Consider the following 20,476-nt stretch of genomic DNA (forward strand, 5'->3'; position numbering starts at 1 on the left):
TCATAGTGTAGTGTATTCTTCAAGTCAAGCCATTCAATCATTTTTTAGCGGCGGCCAAATTGAATTTTTCAAGATCATGGAATACGCAGTTTTATAATGGCAGTAGAATTAAATGTATGTTCCAAATTTCAGTTCAATCAGTGATCAGGAACGGGGTCAAATTTCAATTAATGTGGGACAATCCTACAAACACTCAAACATACATACAAACAAGGCAAGCTGAATGAGCTGCGGCCATCTTGGACTTAAATTTTTCATGATCTACTGTGTTCTACCAGTCGAGCACTTTCATTTGATACCCATATTGATGGGGCTTTTAAAAAAATGGCGCCTTTTTGTAGTGGTGGCCATTTTGGATTTGCATTTTTCATTAATAACTGTGTTCTATTAATCAAGCCTCATATTGATGGGGTTCTGAGAAAATATGTAATTCACCATTTTGTAGTGGCCGACATCTTGCCCTTTCATTTGATACCCATATTGGCTATTCAATATGGAATTATTATACAAATTTTTCAAAATTTCCTAAAGACCAAAAATAAAATACTCCGGCTAATCGAGTCTACAATTCCGGATAATCGAATCCCGGATGATCGAGTCTCCGGATAATCGAGTCCGACCTGTATATCCAAAAATCAGATGCGATTTTGTCGTTTTAGAATAATGATTTTTCAAAGTTAACCGATGATCCGAGAAATTATGTTTTTTCCTTTTTTACAAAAATGATATTTTCAAAAAACAATAACTTCTTAAGATAATCTTGTAGTTAACAAGCTGGTCCTTTTTTAAAAAAAATACCACACTCGCGAAAAAAATAGATCCTAGTCTGAGAACAAGTTAACTTTGAAAAATCATGACTCAAAAACGAAAAAATCACATCTCTGATGTTTGGATATGTTATGCAAAAAAAAACCTTAGCTTTCAAGAAAAATTTTTAAAAAACAGCGCTGTCTGTCTTTAACCATGTAAACTATAACAAACCAATACAATCAATAATAAAGAAAACAAAATCCATTTTTTTGCAAGTGCGATAATTTTGCAAAGTGGACTAGCTCATTAGCTTCAAATTGATATATCGATTATCTAAATTGGTTCAGTAGTTCGAATGTTATGAATTAAAAAAAAGTCTTTTTTGAGAAAAAGAAGAAAAAAATAACTTTTTGAACCACACGTTAATTTTGAAAAATCATAATTCAAAAACGACAAAAATCATATCATAACTCTGTTTTTAGGAATATGTTATGTCAAAAAAAACTCAGCTTTCAGGAAAAAAAATAGCGCAATCTAGTCCAAAGTTATGTAAACAAAAAACAGGAAGTGGGTTATATCTATGGTATAACCGCAAGGGTGACGTAGGACTATCGTTGATTTGGAGATCATTTGTTTGAAGTTGAATCTAAATCCATTCTGAATGAATGAATAAATGAATATTTGGGAGACTTCGAAAACGAGAGCGTTACGTTGGAGGCACAAGGTTTTATGCATCCAATATAGGATACGAAAAACCTTGTTCTGAAGAATAATCTTCAGAAGCTAACCTGCTAACTGTACTTGATTGACAAATCACAAACCCAAATGTATTATATGGATATTTTACGGATAGAAAACATTCAAATAAACTCTTTCACATGAATGTATTTTTAAACTCCCAGAGGAACTGGCTGATTATTTCCCAGCAATGATTAGATCTTTCCGGAACTTTCTCGATGCTGAATGGCATCCAAACGGAAAGAATTCTGCGCGTGTATGTGTCGATCCTTCGCCGTCCACCTCCTCCAGCACGTTAGGCAACGATGTTGTCTTGTCGATGTCCTCACGAAAAATGAATGTGTCTCACCACCAGAATATCGCTTAAGTATACTTTTTGTGTGTGATTGAATCGAGAGAAGGTGTGGTTTACGATGGCAATTTGGAAGGCAAACTAGAGGGGAATGAACTCTCTAAGCTCGGAATTTTCGGCGACAGAGCAATAATCGATTGCGGGCGCATACAATATTGGATACGGAAATATCCTACTGATGGGGAAAAATAATCTTCAGAAGCTATCCTGTTAATTGCGATTGATTGAAAAATCACAAAACCAAATGTATTTGGTCACAGTGTTACATGGATAGAAAACATTAAAATAAACTCTTTCACATGAATGTAATTTTAAATTCCCAGAGAAACTGGCAGATTATTTTCAGTAACGATTAGATATTTCCACATTTTCCTCGATACTGGAAGCCCACCAGTGGTTAATGCCAACTCGATAACCACCTGTTAATAGCCGCGCGTGTATATGTGTGTGTAGCGATGTCTTCCCAGGGAACCGTTTGTGGCATCACTCTCCTCCTGATAGATTCCCTTCTGGCCTAGGGTGCACAAACAGGCTCTTGGTGACACCGTTCATCCGCGCTTTCATGATAAATAAAGAGCTTCACCACAACAGCGACAACATGCTCCAATCGCTGTTCAATTAGAACTGAGTGGATTTCCGAGCGGCGCTCGCTTATATACCGATTGGTGATTTCAATAGCCTGTTTTTTTACGACTATTGAAACAATTTTAAGACTATTGAAACAAGTTTTTGGATCAAAAAGTAACAAGTATAGAACGCGTAGACATTTTATCTTTCGAATGAAGTGTTTATCATACCATTTCGTTCAGTTGTTTAGGAGCTATTAACGCTCAAAATCTCGGTCTCCGGCGTAACGCTTTCGTTTTCGAAACTTTGATTGTACACCCCGGTATAGAAATGAAAGACGTAGTCCTACGTCAAAAAAAACAATACATTCAAAAATTACGAAAACAAAATCCAATTTTTTAGCAAGCCCAACATTTTTTCCAAAAAAAACCAGCTAATTGGCTTCAATTTGATATATCGATCACTTGAATCGGTCCAGGAGATAAAGAGATATGAATTTGCTGGAAAAAATAATTTTTGGAAAAAAGGAAAATACAAAATTTTTCTGTCCACACTAAAATAGAAATGGTCACCTTAATAAAGATAACTAAAAATACGGGTTCAATATTTTGCGATGAGGATCAAAACTACCACTCTCCACGATAATCGAGAACCACTGTATCGATTTGGCATGTGATGGCTGTAGATTAGGGTGTCAATGAAGATGATCTTATCGAATTTCATAAAAAATGTTCACCACCAGGAAAAAACAAAAACAAGAAGTGGGTTACATCTGTGATACAACCGCAAGGTAGACGTAGGACTACCGTTGACTCGGTAAACATTTATTTGAAATTGCATCTGAATCAATTCTTAATGCATGAATGAATGAATATTTTGAAAAACTGCTGAAAGTTTCTCTTGTTAGTGTGTGGTTTTATGAGAATAAATATGGAATTGTTATTAACATAAAATTCAACTCTTCCGAACTTGTTGGTGGTCCCGAAACGAACCGATGGAATTTGAGTAGCCTTGCAAAAGCAAATGAAGATGTTTGATACATGATTCATTTTTGTTTTCGTGAGAATAACACGAGATTGTTCATGAGCACTCCATGCGCAGAATAGAAACTGAGGGCGCCACTTCACGGTGAAAACGAAATAAAGTCTATATAACCTTGCATAAAATTCATTTCGTTTTTATCGTTATGTGGCAATTTTACGATTGTTCCATGCGAAAGCAAAACAGAAACTGATGCTATTGACGAATTTACGTTAGATTTACGACCAGATGGCGCAGCGAGTAAAATGATGATGTTTTGTTTTTTTGGTCGTTCAAATTTTTTAGAAAAATCAGAATTTATCTTCAAATTTCCCGGTTTCACGTATTCTTTCTACGCTAAAAGGGTTAGAAAATCGCCATTTTACAAAGTGGTAAGTATATTTTGAAGAATGGCTTGGTATAAGTGTTGTAACTTACATTTTTTTTCCAACTAGATAAACGATGAGTAGCATGTGTTGCGCTAAAAATACTACAAATCCTTCTTGTATTGGCCCTTACATTATCAATGATACGATTTCATCACCATTATCCACAGTATTCATAATCTGTATGCATAATCAAACTCGAAATTTTCGAAGATTATCAATGATTTTGGTCCAATCGCGTGTTGAAATCATCGTAAATATACAAAGCCCTAACTTTCTTACCATATACTGAAAACATGGTAAGCAAAAGAAGTCGTAGCTTGCATGTATTCGCTATAACGGTTTCCCCAGGTGCCTAGATTTTGCGTCCGTGTTCGGGAACACATTGCGATCACCAATCATCACCAATTAGCAATGATGATTTCAATAGCTTGCTTTCAAATTTTTAAGCTTTTTTTTTTATTACTCGACATATATTGTGGAGCGCCACACAAACATTATTGATGCTGGCTTCGCTGGACTATAGCGAAGTTCTCTGGCATTCCTATAAGACACTAACAACACGCGCTCCTGTGGAAATCCCGCATCTCCTGAAATTGCAAATGTAAATAAGTTTTACCGAGAAGTCAAGTTCGCCATTCCCCGCCTTCATAAAAATCATACATCATTTTTCGCAGGGCGCAAATGTTCCAGATGATGGCATCATGATTTGATCCCGAATATCTGGCCTCCACAAATCGAATCACAGATTCGTGGTCGCAAGCCTTGAAAAAAATAAATCATAAACATGATAAAACAATCGATAATATCGCTTCTAGTACTCTTAGTTCTCATCAATAACTTGGATGATGCCAGGGATTCCACAAAAACAATTTATTTTAGTCTTCTGTTTCTCTTCATCCGACATTTTTGATTCAATCCATTGTGCGCAGATCTTAATTTCTTAAACTTTCAGAAATTTTGTCAGGACCTTCCAAACCATAGTTTGAATCAAACCTAGGTGTGTGTCATTTCCAACGCATTGTTGGTAGCTTCCGGTGGCAACAAATCGAAGGGAAGCACAGATTTTCAAGATAGCTAATACATCCGTATTTCTACACGTAATCTTGAAATCTTTGTTGGTGAGATTCAGCAGATACAGAATTGACTGAATCTTAAGAATTTTACGCACCTAAATGAAAATTTCAAAAGTACTTAACTTACTCATTGTTTGATAACGACAGCGGATTTGAGGTGTCCCGAATGTTTCGATGTGTTAAGGAGATGTTGTGCAGCTCCTTTTGGTCTTTCTCCTGATCGTCATCAGGAAGAAGATCCATGCTTGACCACATTTACACCACTGGACACAAAATAGAGCTAGAGGTGAATCACGAAATCAATTATCAATGTGAATGTAATTCAAATAATCATAATAAATTTGAATTTTATGAGTTTAACAACAACAAAAACGAACGAAAAATGATCACAACCAAATGTAAATATTGGTATCCGTCAAAAATGAAAGAGCTCACCAGTCTACCTAATAAAACATTTCAATGATACTCGCGCACTGGAATTGTATATTTTGCTCGTCTCGACAGTGACTGGAGCCCAGAAGAGACGGAACAAATTGCTCGTCTGGTCTTTAGAATAGGGCCCAATTTCTCACGAGACCGTTCATCATATTTCGGTTGATGTTTTGAGCATGAGAAAAATCGCAGCACGACTAGTGTCAAGAGAGCTCAATTTTCTTCAAAAATTTCATCCCAATTAAGTGGCTGAAGACATGCTTGAACCATCAAATGTTGACCCCACGTTCATCCGACGTATAGTTACTGGCAACAAGGCGTGGGTGTGACTGTTACCTATTTCCGGAACTAAAATTACTTAAAAAAACGAATTCGCACGTAAGCTGCGGACAATTCCTGAATACAGCTATAAAAAGTGTTCTGATTGTTCTGCTTGTTCGTTGGAAAAAGTGTGTTGCTTCAGAAGGTGCCTATTTTGAAGGCGATAATATATATTTAGATGATAAATAAAGTATTTTCTTTAAAAGCACAATCTCCCGGATTGTCGAGATTAACAGATGGACATGTGGCGTCAAAGCCTGAATAAAGTAATAGTCCACGGAAATTCACTATGGTCCAGGACTTGACTTTCTCCCAGTCTACTTACCAGAAAACAGCACAACACTGTTGTCGAACTCCCGCTCGTACACCGCATCGATTCGGGTCACATTCCGGGGGAAACCCCGGAACACCTGCCAAATCTTCACCGGATAACCTTCCTTGATTCGATACTTCTCCGTCAGCCGCCACAGGTAGGCCCCCTTGAAGATGAACACTTCCCCGCGAAGTACCCCGATGGCGTCGAAACTTCCCACGCAAGCGTTCGGGATCCGGGTGTACTCCGGCACGGACTGCGTTACTCCACCATGGTGGCGTGTGATGTGATCATCGACGGTTGTGTAGTCCCCCTCGTAAGTTATTGGCAGGTCGTACAGTTTGGTCGTTGATGGGGGTAGCTCGTCATCTACCGAAGGTTCCGTAATGAAATCTGGCAGCTTGGGTGCTGGATCCGGTGTGGATTCCGTTGGGTCCTCGTACTCTTCGTCCAAGGCGTTGGAGCTTTCTGTGACCAGTGGTGGATCTTCGGTGATATAAGGGTTTTGAACTGAAACGGTTGGGATGATTACTATTTGGTTCATTCTACCAGGGTGACTTACTCACTATAAAGTCTGTACATGGCAAGAATATCGTCATAGTCAAGCGTTCCCTGGGTTATTCCTTTGTAGTAAGGAAACATTAACGACGAATACACCGGCGAATGAGCCAATCCAAGTGAGTGACCCAGCTCATGGATCGCTACCGAGTAGAAATCCACCCCATCGGAAAGATGGGTGGAGTTCTCCTTCCAGTTCTCGTCTTCATCGAAATGAATGTCGCCTCCGTACGAATTCATTTCGTATGGGTAGAATGCGTGCGCTAGAATGTTCCCAGGTCCATCGAAAGGATAACTTAAAATATGGAATAATCTCATTACTCGAACATACGCCGAAAATCCCCCAAGAATGCTCACTTATCACCATGGTAACCGCTGCCGAAGCCTACTATGATGTCCGCCGAGGGATCGTACACTCGAACGAATCGCAGATTGCTGTATTTCGCCCACTCGTTGAAGGCTTTCTGCATGAACTTGGCGACCGAAGCTTCGTCCACTTTGCTGCTCCAGTTTGCGATGCTTGCAAAATATGCGAACAATAGTTTGAATGCAATAAGTGACAATAACAATGAATAATGGTCACTCCCCCTGTCTGCAATGTAGGGCTCCGAGGAAAACCGCCGAATACAAATTAATTGCACCTGTCTTTTTTGTGTTTTTTTTTCTCTCCCTCCCTTTTGAAGGGAAGGTTTTATTATGCGCAGAAATTATCAAAACAGCCGTCGATAATTTCAATTGCGGTGAAAGTTTTCGTCTCATTTAATTATGCCGTTTTTATCTTGTGCCGATATTATGTTCGCCTTTAATGAGCAACCCGTGTTTTATTTTCCAACACAACACAACAATCGATCGATCGAGGCAGGCCTCGTCGTTGGGTGATCTTGGGCTTGGGCCAGCTTTTGTTGTCTCTTTTTTTTCGGGGACCATTAACGGCACTGTTCACAATTAACAAAGGAGGCGGCGAAGGCTCCCCGAACTGGGAAAACGTCCGAACGCTCCTTTTACGGGGCATCAAGAGACACCGAAAGTATAGCGAGGCGATCTCGAGGGGCCTACATTGTGTGCAACCGATCCTCCAACGAATCAACGCTGCCCTTTTTGTTTTATTTTGTTTTTTTTTTCGGCGAGTGCCCGACACCTGATGATTGCGCGCTGATTGAGGTACGCAAATGAGCTTACGGACCGAGATCATGCGATAATTACAAATTCATTTAATTGATGGTCACGCATACCTTCGGTTATGATATAAGACAACTTGAATTCCAATGAAGCCAATGAAGGGGTGACGTTCAGCAATGTGCGTTAAAAAGTAGAGCAAAATCCGTGAAATATACTTACAAGTAAGTGATCTTCCTCTTTCTCCAGCTCTCCGATCCAATAACGTACCGTCGATGGCGGATAGACTGGTCGTGCTGCATTAAGTCCGCGACGCCGCAACGAGGCGATGCCATAAGCTTCACGAATTATTCGGACATGACAGAAGAGACAATAAGTCATTGGGGATATCCAGCAAAGGCTCAACATTGAAGTGAATAATCGAGTTATTGTATGTAAAATATATATATATATATTAGGCTGTCAAAAAAGTCCTGCGGTATTTCCGCGAGGTGTCGTCGTAAGCGCGTAGTTCTAGTTGTATTCATTGTATCGAGTCATACGATAGCTTGTTGGAAAGGTATTAATATAGTCATTGACAGTGTTTTGTTTGGTTAAGTCGTTCGTGATTTATAGTGTCGCAAATATGGAGCAAAATAAAGAGAAAATCCGACATATTTTACAGTACTACTATGACAAAGGCAAAAAAGCATCTCAAGCTGCCAATAAAATTTGTGCAGTTTATGGACCCGATACAGTTTCCATTTCCACCGCACAACGATGGTTTCAACGTTTTCGTTCTGGTGTAGAGGTCGTCGAAGATGCGCCACGCTCCGGAAGGCCTGTCGTCGAAAATTGCGACAAAATCGCTGAATTAGCCGAGAAAGACCGGCATAGTAGCAGCCGTAGCATCGGCCAAGAGCTGGGGATAAGTCATCAAACCGTTATTAACCATTTAAAGAAGCTTGGATTCACAAAGAAGCTCGATGTATGGGTGCCACACACGTTGACGCAAAAAAACATCTTTGACCGTATCGACGCATGTGAATCGCTGCTGAATCGCAACAAAATCGACCCGTTTCTGAAGCGGATGGTGACTGGCGATGAAAAGTGGGTCAATTACGACAACGTGAAGCGCAAACGGTCGTGGTCGAAGCCCGCTGAAGCGGCTCAGACGGTGGCCAAGCCCTCATTAACGGCCAGGAAAGTTCTGCTGTGTGTTTGGTGGGATTGTCAAGGAATAATCTATTATGAGCTGCTTCCCTATGGCCAAACGCTCAATTCGGACCTGTACTGCCAACAACTGGACCGCTTGAAGGTAGCACTCATGAAGAAGATGCCATCTTTGATAAGCAGAGGCCGCATTGTCTTCCATCAGGACAACGCCAGGCCACACACTTCTTTGGTGACGCGCCAGAAGCTCCGGGAGCTCGGATGGGAGGTTCTTTTGCATCCGCCGTATAGTCCGGACCTTGCACCAAGTGACTACCACCTGTTTTTGTCCATGGCGAACGAGCTAGGTAGTCAGAAGTTAGCCACAAAAGAGGCCTTTGAAAATTGGCTATCCGAGTTTTTTGCCAATAAGGAAGCGAGCTTCTATATATTTGACTTAAAACAGATGATTGTAACTAATTTTATGAACAAATGAAAGTTCAAAAAAAAAATCCGCAGGACTTCTTTGACAGCCTAATATATGTACCGGGAATTTGTAATTTTAAATCTTCCCTATGAACATTTCTCAATTTTTTTTAACTTTGTACTACTGTGTTTGGTATTAGTGTTAATTTTGAGCTCGGTCTGGTATTTAGTATGTTTACAGCGTCATTGAGAACAAGTTAACTTTTTTTTCTCGGTGATTTTTGATATGGATTGGAATTTTGTTGTCCATTCGGACTTCCTCCCGGAGGGCCAAATGGTCAATAAAGAGCATTATCTTGACGTTATGGGGCGTTTGAAAGAGAAAATTCATCGCTAACGGCCAAATTTGTGGAAGGGTAAAAAAGTGTATTGCTTCAGAAGAGGCCTATTTTGAAGGCGATAACATGAATTTAGATAAGACTTCTCATTAAAAACATATACAGGTTGGACTCGATTATATACAATTTTGGACTCAATTATATACAGTTTGGATTTTTTTTTGTATTTCAAATATGACTCATTTCAAGAGGAAATATAACTTTTCAACGCTAAGGTGTAATTTAAGTGGTTATTATATGTGCAGTGGGATAAAAATCGTGATTTCTGAAGATTTTGCTTGATTTTTCACCAGGAATTGTTTATATCGATATTGCAGCCGAATTAAGAAGGATAGAAGTTGGGTGTCAAAGAACAAATTGTAGAGCGTTAGAGAGCTTCAATTTAATTGATATAAACAATCTAGTTTAATATAAATTATTAGGATGAATTTAATAATAACACATTGGAGATTATTAACTTTAAAGTTTTCCACTTCCAAAATGTTTTTAAAATCCACTAATTTAGATGTTCCTCTACTATATCGGGAGGAGCGGGAGCGGGAGGACTTCCACCATCATCGTCACCACGATACACGTAGTCTATCCGGGGATAATGCACTGATCGATGTCGATCCGGAGATAGTCCGGAAGGGGGTCCATACGTTAATGCAGCAAGTTGCTCAGATCGAACGGGAGCGGGACGATTTTAAGCTGCAACTTTGCACTGCGACAGCTCCACGAAGAGGGCGACAATCAAATGCGGTTGGAAACCAAAATTTGCAAATTACAACAACATAATCGAGCTATACACGAAGACAAAACGAACCTAGAGGCGAAGCTGGCGCAGAAGACAAGCGCCTTGCAGGCAACCGAAGAAACGTTGAGGCAAAAAAGTGAAGATCTTAACATTACACGAGAGAAGGCAAGTCATCTCGAACAATCACTGGGCAGCACCTCGAAGGAGAAGGGCCAGCTAGAGGAACGATTGGAGAAATGCAGACAGAGCGTCTGTCGCTTGGAATCCGAAAAGCGCCATCTCCAAGATGAAGTATCGCGAACGGAGGGGCGAGCTTCGAAAGTGGATTTGCAACGAGTTGCATTGGAAGGATATATTCAACGCTTGCAGATGGCACTGTAGGAAAAAGATTGTACAATCAGAAACGCGCAAGAGAGATTGGAAAATCAACAGCAAACTGCCACTCAGCTAGAGGATCGATGCGCTTCGCTTAAAAGTACTGTGGATCAGCTGAAGGAGCGACTGCAGGCCGCAGCTAAACAGAGACTGAACTCAGAGGCGAAATAGCTGGGCTGCATCGCTACAGCACTGACCAGAGCCACGCTTTCGCGCTGGGACAGGATAAACTGAAACAGTTGCAGAAATCGCTCACCAGCAGCGAGAACGAGCGCAGAGTACTCTCGGAGCGACTGGAGGCCTCACAGCACTCGATAAATGAACTCAGAAGGAATCAGCAAGCTACCCAGGATCAAGTCCAACGGCTGCAGGAGTAAGTAGCAGACTGCGAGGTGCAGAAGTCAGCCCTGGAGTCGCAGTTGAGATTGGCTAAGTGGAATCAGGAGAATGCGGAGCAATTCGGAGGCGGCTCTGGTGGTGACCAGGACCTCGCTAGGCAATTGGTAAATTCCCAAAGAGACCGTACCGAGCTTCGAAATAAGGTGAGTTTAAGCGATCCGATATCGAGATGGATTCATGATTCATAATTGAGTTTCCAGGTTGAAGCACTGAATGAAAAAGTTCGCCACTTAGAGAACGAGAGACGGGGCATAGAGAAATCAAGCAAATTCGCGGGTCACGTGCAGTTCGATCGGTCGGAAAAGAGTGCTGCGGATCATGGCGACGAGTTGGATACGAATCGGTTGGAATCGAGTGACTTCACTGGATCTGGAGCGATGAAGTTCACTTGTGGTCTCGATCACACTCAGATTGAACAGGAGAGTCGCGAATTGCGAATAAAGATACGCCGCCTTGAAACCTTGCTGGCCGAAAAGGAGTCAGAGCTGGCAAGAGCTCGAGCAGAAATGCTAGAATCGCCGAGTAAGTTATGTGGCAGTGGTTCCGGGGATATTGAACGCTACCGGAATGCGCAGATTCATGCCGAACGATTGCTTGACGCTAGGGAGCAATCCCATCGGCAGCAGATGTTGCGTTTGGAGAATCAAATCTCGATGTTGCGAGAGCAGCTTGCCCAGGAAGCCAAACGACGCCAGATGTATATTCTGAGAAGCTCACGAGCCGGCAGAGAAATGCAGCAACAGCGACAGACCCTTGGGGACTCGCTGAGAAATGTTGCCCAGGAACCGATTGATTCCACGCTTCTTGAAAGCGAAGCGAGAAGGTAAGTGAAAATGCGCTATGCATACCTCTTCAGAAAATAAATGGGATTTTTGTATACATAGATTGGATAGTGCAGTATCGATGAGTTTACCACCAACGACATCCACTCGTGATTACGATCGGAGCTTGAGTCCTACCTATCGTTAAACTGACCAAAGAAAAACCAGCTCTTACATAACAAATGATCACTGCCAGAATTGAAAACAATAATGCATTTACGTACCGTGCAATCAAGTGAGTAGTACTGAAACATACATACCCAAACAACTGTACAAAAATCGATTAACAAAAAAAAAACGTTGATGTCAGTCCGAAATGGAACGACTAAAAAGGTGTCTGACAGCATGTTGACCATTTCCGTTCATTTCTCGAGTCTGAGAGACTAAATCTTCAGGGAAGATTACCGGCTCTTTTTGGTAGATTCATCAAAATAACATTATCTGGTAGATACCATATTGCTGAAATTTTGCTCCATAAAATTATGAACTTATTGCAAAACATATAATACAACCCAGTTCATGATCATCTCATTTGCAAGAATACTAAACCAAAACACATAACTGTTGAAATCCAAATTTTCAACTGTACTAAATTTTCTCATCTTTCAAATGAAAGCAACAGAAGCGTCTTCCGTAGCGTACTTTGTAATGTAGAGACAGTTTGAGGCAACAGAGTCCGAAACAAAAAAAAAAAAGTTCTAATACTCTGTCATTGTTGAATTTCGAACATTTGCGTAGAAACATTTTTTTCATCAAGTATATGATCGTCAATCACCTCCTGAGAGAATCCGGATAATTTTTTTTTTCATTTGAGAAAGGTGTTTTCTGACTTAAAGAGGATGAATCAAAAATCAAATTCCTCTTTTATATTCAAAAAACGAAAAATACATATAAAAAAAGGTTTAAAAAATTGTTTTTGACTCAGGATTCGATTATATACAGTGAAAAGAAATCGAAAACTGTATATAATCGAGTCCGCGCTGTAATAAGTATACAAGATACAACATACAATACAAACAAACAAACAATAAGCATTTTCTTTGAAAACACAAATTCCCGGTATACATTCGACAGAATGTATTGTCAATGTTCCTGCTTTTTTAAATTATCCAGACTTTTTGACTTTTTTGTCTTAATAACTAATCACTTTTGACGTAGGATTACATCTTACGGGAACATATTGAGGGTACAAATTGAAAAACGAAAATCGAACGCATCGTGAAAAGTGTCCAATTTCAATCGCTTATTCCTCAGTTATTTCATGATAGATTGATGAAATTTTTGCGTTATCCAAACGGAAATACCTCGTTTTGAGCGGTCGAAATTGAATATACAAGCAGTGTTGCCACATTTAAATCTGTACCAGAAGGGTTAAAAATCTTTCTCATTTTTACTTTTTTTTTTGCAAAAATCTGTGCCATCGAAAATATTCGTTGTAGAGAAAAAAAATTATTTATTGGCATTAAAAAAATACTCATTTATTTACTACAAATACTACATTTACATTGGCAAGTCATTCGTGTGTTTCTTGATTCTTATACATAGTTTTTTTTAAATCTAGATTGCATACCATCGTTTTTTAAAATTTTATATTCAGAAAAAAATCGCTTGACAATTGCCTAGGAGTGAGGCATAGTGAGAGCGTTACAAACAAGGCACCGAAACGCCGAAAAGGCTAGCGAACCGTCAATGCTTTTTAGGCATCCAATTTTTGTCCACCAACCCTGCACATGCTCGTTTTCTGAAATTGTGATTTCCTTACGAAGTAATTTTATCTTCAGGCTACAGAATTATTTCTCCACATCTTGTACATTCCCATTGTAGAATCCTGGAAACGCTTCTAACACAATGTTAATGCTAGTCAAATTGGATTTAACATTGCCGTAGACTTGAGCGTCGAATCATCAAAATCGAATCTTTTTCTCATTTGTTTGTTCAGCTCCACGAAAAAACTGCGACAAATATCTTTAGAAATGACCTGCCTTTCGCTGTTCATTGTTCTCATGATTTCTTCTGCTGCTATTCCAACCTAAACTTTATGTCGCTACTTAAATGATCTTCATATTTAATAGCATCGGACCTTGAAACAACGTAAGATTCCTCGCCGATATTAGTGAGAATGATCAAATAAAAATCTTTCAGCTCTTCATGTAGCATCGTCAATTCAACTTTTTCAGCCTGGAACAAACGATTCAATCTGTCGATCTGGGACAAAACATACGTCGCATCGTCCGACGCGAATCCGTTCAGACGATCCTTGGAAGGAATTTCGTGCATATGAAACTGATCAATCATTCCATTGTAAATGCTTTTATGATCAGCAGCACCAAGCGATACTGCGGCGTAAAAGTCGTCATGTACCTCAATGTTGCTTTGTTCAAATGTAAAAAAAAATCTGTACCAATCTGTATTTTTTGACGAAAATACCGTACAGTATCTGTACCAAAAATAACGAAAAAACCTGTACCATTCCAGCTAAATCTGTACGTGTGGCAACACTGGATACAAGCTTCCTCTTGTACTCACACTTATTGCTCAGACATTTTCTGATAGATTTACGAGAGTTTTGCATCAATCATTTTGGGCATTTCATAACAATTCATTACGGAGAAAATGAATAAAATTATATATTTTATGAAGCTACAGACTTCAAAACCAAGGTTTCTGGGGGAAATCGGCATTGCAAATATATGCAATTCAGGGACATTTTTATATTGCAGGCAAGGTGAGTGATATGATTAATTCTAGCAAATAACATTAAAATTTGGAACATTAATGTTGGTTGCTTTGTGAAGTTTCATATCAATGACCGATCATGCATTGTGAAACATTTAGCACGAGTTTAAGTGTAAAATTGTATATGGTTAGCGGTTGTGTTAAAATGACTTGAAATATGAAACGATTTATTTCAATTTCCATAAAGAAAAACCAATCTGCTCGAGAACGGATCGTCCGATTTAAGCTGTTTGCTTTGTTGTGTTCATTTTCACCCGAGAAAAGCTCACATGAAGAGGAAAATCGGAAGAGTGGAGGAATATTCGAAAAAGTATTTTCGCATATGCTCTACATATCATATTAGGTGCTGTTAGTCCAATTGAAATTCGCATTGAGGCACATTACATCCTTGGATTTGAAGCGAAAATGAAAATGGGTTGAACAAACCTAAACCTTTTCTATTTCAAATATGTTCCTCTATAATGAAATGACATGTTTTTCTGGTGAGAGAAAATTGATAATTGTGTTCGATAATGATAATTATCTTATATTACATTGGTGAGTTTTTTTTCTGCATTTTCACCATTTCATCCATTTAGTACAAAGGAGCCATCTCGTCCAGGACCACAGAAGGAGGCTTTCATCATATCTTATTCGGCATCACTTCGGCATCTTCTATCGTGATACGCACCATCCTTCTGTCATCATCACTCAGTTGTTAACACTGGTAGAGTAAACAAACAATACCCAACAACCAAAAAAAACGGCCCTTTTCAGGGCCACCAAATCACCATCAAAGACTTTAATTCTTCAAACATATGCAAAATCAACAGATAGCCGTACGGAATCCCACGTCAATTATGCGGTCGTGTCTCGGACATAACCCTTCTGTGATTTTTTTGTCTTAATAGCTAATCACCCATTGTTGTCTGATATTGTTTTTTTGAAATAATGCTTATTTCTCCAGATTTTTACTTCAACAGAATAAAAATCAAAAAAGCCAAAGGATTGAGTAGTTTTGTAGCTAAAAAGGTCGATTTAAGATTTACCTCGTGAGAACAATATACAAATTGGCGTAATTTATTATAGAGGTCTTTAGAAAAAATAATTAGAAGATACAAAATCAACTTTCTCATAGGATGATGCATACGGCTATTTATTTGGAATATCATCTATCGCACCGGTTTTTTTCCTTCTTCCAGTTTTCCTCGATTAATGCTCTAGGAAATCGTAATGAACAACGTGTCACACAAATCTTTGAGAATTTCCGATTTAATTCGTATGCAGATCATCAAAGACCGTTCGCAACAAAAACAGTTATCAAAACTATTTCATAATTACGCGATATGCACACGTAAACTTTCACAACTACTACATGGGCTAAAAAGTCCCGGGATTTTTCAACAGATGACTCCACTAAAAATGAACAACATTCATTTCGAGAGGTTCATCTGTCACTAGCTTGTGCGTGAAGTTTCATGACATTTCGTTTATTTGTCCACAAACTACAGTTGTTTAAGTGTCACTACCTGAGCATTCGTATAGAAAATGGATAACAGGATACGTATTTTGATCAAATATTGTTTTGACGTAGAACTGCCTCTTTCAGGAAGGGTGCCAAATCAGAAAACAGGTCACGTTTTTATGAAATAAAGTTAACGTTAATAACTATTTTCACTGTGAACGAATTCTCATGATTTACATACCAATCGAATCGGAAATTCTCTAAGATTTGTTTGATATAGGGTAAATGATCTTGGTTTGTCCAGTCGAAAATGTGATCATGGTTTGCCCACTTTTTTGAATGCTCTAATTCAGCGCTCCTGTGTCAAATAAGGCCTTCGAATGTTTCGAAACATATAAATGAAATTGCCTTTTACATGATTTATAGTAGTTTGATAGTATATTTTTACGAAATCACATGTTTTAAAGGATTATAAAACACACCTTCTATTTGTGTCAATGCGCCCCTCATTCGAGCTAACTTTTAATCGATCACCAGATGATTATTTGGCACGTATTCAGACCTTTTCTGGATTACAACACTTATAAATATTGTAAACATCATGCTTGCTCACCATTTGTATCGGATTTACATAGCTAAACCATTAAATTAACGCATTTTGATGAACTCAATTCTGATCATGAGTTGTCCAATTCAATAATGTTGTTTTGTCCACATGATTTCTATGGCAACCGCTTGGCGCGCTGCAGTTTGTTTATGGTGTGCTTCGTGCATAGCAGAAGTATGGTTTTTCTGTGTTGATTGTGTTGAGGTGAACACTTCTAAAATGCCCAAGAAAAGGCAATATTCTGAAGAAAGCCTAAATTATGAATGAATCAATATGATGACAGTAAACTCAAGCAATGATAAATGCAACATCTAATTGTGAATTCGAATGTTTTCATTAAAAAATGAAGATTTCTAAAACCGGACAAACCATGATCATTTTTTTGGGCAAACCATGATCAGAGGTGGTCAAACCATGAGCATAATTCTTCTTTAAGGAAAATCGTTAAAAAAACATAAAAATTTGAATAATTTCAACACCTTATGGTAGTATTAGCAACTAGAGACTTGGGGCTTTTCAACAAACCCAAACTCGTATCGATTATGTGTGATTTTCATGAAGAAAAATCTATTTGCATTTACTAGTTGCGTAAAAACACCCCAAATTGGACAAACCAAGATCATTTACCCTACTATACATTACAATTCGCTAATATCTAAACGGTTTAAATTCATGAAAACTGGAAGAACTCCCTTTTTTCCTATACATTTGTTCTGCTGATTTGCGTGCTAACCCTACCCGTATTTCGAATGCTTATAACTCGAACATTTCTTAACAGATCGGAAAGATGTTTGCATAATTTAATAGGAAATATTTATACGCGTCTATCACAATTAAAAAAATGTTATTTTTCATTAGATGAACAATTGAATAACTGTAAAATGTCAATCGTTATTTATACGCCATAACTGCCCAGTTTTGATTGGCCCAATTTACGGTTTCCCCAACACAGACTTCAAAATCGATGTACCTGTTGAAATCCGCTCTGCAAATATACGTGCAAATCGGGGGTATTTTTGTTCCCACCGAGCTGTGTTTCCCTAACACGGACTTCAACATTAATGTACCTGGGGGAATCCGCTTTGCAAATACATGCAAGTCGGGTGTATTTTTTGGTGTTGAATACTTTGGTACTCGCTTGGCGTTGTGCAGACCGGAATATGTTTCCCTAAAACGTACTTTTAAACTGAGAAGCCTGGGAAAATCGTCATTTCAGATACCATAGGTATCTGAAATGGATCCGCGGTTCGAGAACTAAGTAAACTTGAGATGTGCAATAATTTCAGAGGGAGATGTAAAATACAATGATCGTTTGACAATTTTTCCGTTTACATATTTTGGCAGACCTAGACATCATATCAAATGTAAAAGAACGTTCATAAAATTTATTTGTAACGAAGAACATAATCTATTACAAGAATTTTGATGCATTGTAAAATAATAATATAATTGCGTAGTTCTACGTCGAAAATATGCGGTCGTGTCCTAGATACATGGGCCGTACAAGCATCGCAGATGCACCTCGCCTTCCAACGTAAAACGTAAAACAAGTGCATCGACTCGTTTCGAACGGTCGTAAAGTGAAGTTACGCGAGTTAGCTGAGGCCCTAGGCATTTCAAACGACGTTTTATACACTATAGTGCAAGCCAGAAGTGTTTCAACAGATACTTCATTCATTATGAACATCGTTACTCATTTTGAATTAATATTTATGAACATGCGATTAAAGGACACGAAACAAACAAAAGAGTGGGTTCGATGGATTTTTATGTATATCACATGATGATTCGACATGGTCAGGACAACGCCATTCTATGATGTCGGGTACTGTGCCAACAATTTATGGTCGACATGTATACAGAGCGAATAGCTGCGATGGCTACGACACAATCAACAAAAACGACGCGAGGAAGAATACATTCTTATGCGAGACGCTATCATGAGCAAGCCGATACAGCATTTACTATTGCCAGGCCCAAACGCAATGCATTGTCACATTACAGCGCGGGTGTGAATGAAGTCCGGTCGGGTCAAAACACACATATTGTTGGATGTATTCAGTTGGATGGAAGATCCTCGCTACACACATTTTTTGTTCAGTAGTCGACAAAATACGCCATGAGGAAATCGATAGTGGGATTGCCTCGGATATTTCAGATGTCAACTACTCATCCGTATAATGGAATTCGATCGAGTCAGAATTACCCGAACGGATCGCAATTTCGCATTCTTCCATTTCTGTGAAGTAAAGATTGTAATGGATATTCGGGTGCAATAAACACGCTTTTAAAACAAAAAGTATAAATATCAAAGTATCAAATATGTGTTCTGTGTAGAAACGTAACACATTCTATGCAAGTAGGGAAAAATTGAACGAACATTGTCTCTTAAGTGGCCAATACACGTGCAATATAATTGCGCCATACATGAGGTTGTGCATTAGAATTGAATGTGTATTTCTGCTACTGAAAAATTGTACAATATATTGTATCTAAAAAAAAAAGTTATTTGGCAACGTTGGAGAACATGGAATAATCTATGGAGATTATTTTGTACAACCTTCAATATGATCTTCACACATTCAATTTCATTGCACAAATCCAACTGTTGCGCAATAAAATTGTTCGTTTGTGGACATCCTTCCATCATACTGTACATACATTTGCGCAGTAATATTGAGCGTGGATAAAGTTTTGGAGGAAATGCAAGGAAATTTTTAGAAAAAAACTTCAGTTAGGGACAGGACAATGTGTTCTAAATATTCAAATAACATCGAATAATAATTTTCATTCAAATTTTAACATGTACAGGGTAACTTCGATATAACGTACATTTTACTTTCAAAATTGTACGTTATATCGAAGCATAATAAAGAGCTCAGAAACGTAGCTTATATTACTTTATTTTGTTGCTGTTTCAGTAAGGTTAATGATTAAATTCAACTAGAAGACGAATTCAACTTTTCCATGATGTTTCCCTTCGTACTGTTGATTAAGGTTTGATTCATTTAGAATCCGGAATCACAAAAAACAGTTGTACTTCGGGATTGGTTAGAGGCACAAAACAAGTTTGAGTATCAAAATACAGAGAATTTAATGCTCTTTCAGAAAAAAATATTCAAAAAATTATTCCTTCGGACTTTAAAAATGTGTACGTTATAACGAAGTTCCCCTGTATTGTCAATCTGATAGAGAGTAGAATTTCGATCGAATCGTGAAATCCGATCGAGTTTCAAACCAATCGGATTCCGGAATATGAGTGATTGTTCGAAACTGATACCACAAGCATGACTCAAGGCCTATGCGGCGATGCAAAATTTTATCGCCTTGCGCCATGCAATGTGTACAAAGCGTTTGACCGATTGACTTTGACTGCAATATGACTGTGTTCCAAATTTAAAATACCGATGTGAATACTCCTCGATTGAACGACAACGACGGAACAATGCGGTTCCAAATTGGCCGGTATATCAGCTCCAATGAAGCGGTCTGGCATAGCGTTGGTTCCCCAACGGTATCCAGCAGTCATAAACTAAGTCGTCAGTCTAGAAAACGGGAATCGCGTATATTGATTTTCTTTATTTCATTTTTCTACTTTACGACAAAAAAATGTTTATTTTCTGTCTTTACAATTAAAACTCAGGATATTAAGAATGTCAGTTATGTTAACGAAATACATTGAATCAAGAAACATCATATAAAATTTCGTACGAATCATTTCATTTGTTCTTTCTTCATTGATCACATTCGATTAAATTTATAGATCATTAAAAT

General features: G+C 38.5%; 1 protein-coding gene across 1 annotated transcript in view; it reads right to left on the reverse strand.

Annotated features, from left to right (window-relative positions):
* LOC129778079 (matrix metalloproteinase-2-like) overlaps positions 1–20,476 on the reverse strand; it is a 34,030-nt gene that overhangs the window by 4,541 nt on the left and 9,013 nt on the right. The window contains exons 3-6 of the mRNA XM_055784744.1: positions 7,852–7,967; positions 6,871–7,032; positions 6,522–6,808; positions 5,968–6,465 (exon numbers count right to left, since the gene is read on the reverse strand). Of these exons, the coding sequence (XP_055640719.1) occupies positions 5,968–6,465; positions 6,522–6,808; positions 6,871–7,032; positions 7,852–7,967 (1,063 nt within the window). The remainder of the gene's footprint in view (positions 1–5,967; positions 6,466–6,521; positions 6,809–6,870; positions 7,033–7,851; positions 7,968–20,476) is intronic.

Source organism: Toxorhynchites rutilus, chromosome 1, assembly GCF_029784135.1.
Source record: "Toxorhynchites rutilus septentrionalis strain SRP chromosome 1, ASM2978413v1, whole genome shotgun sequence".
Lineage (NCBI taxonomy): Eukaryota > Metazoa > Arthropoda > Insecta > Diptera > Culicidae > Toxorhynchites > Toxorhynchites rutilus.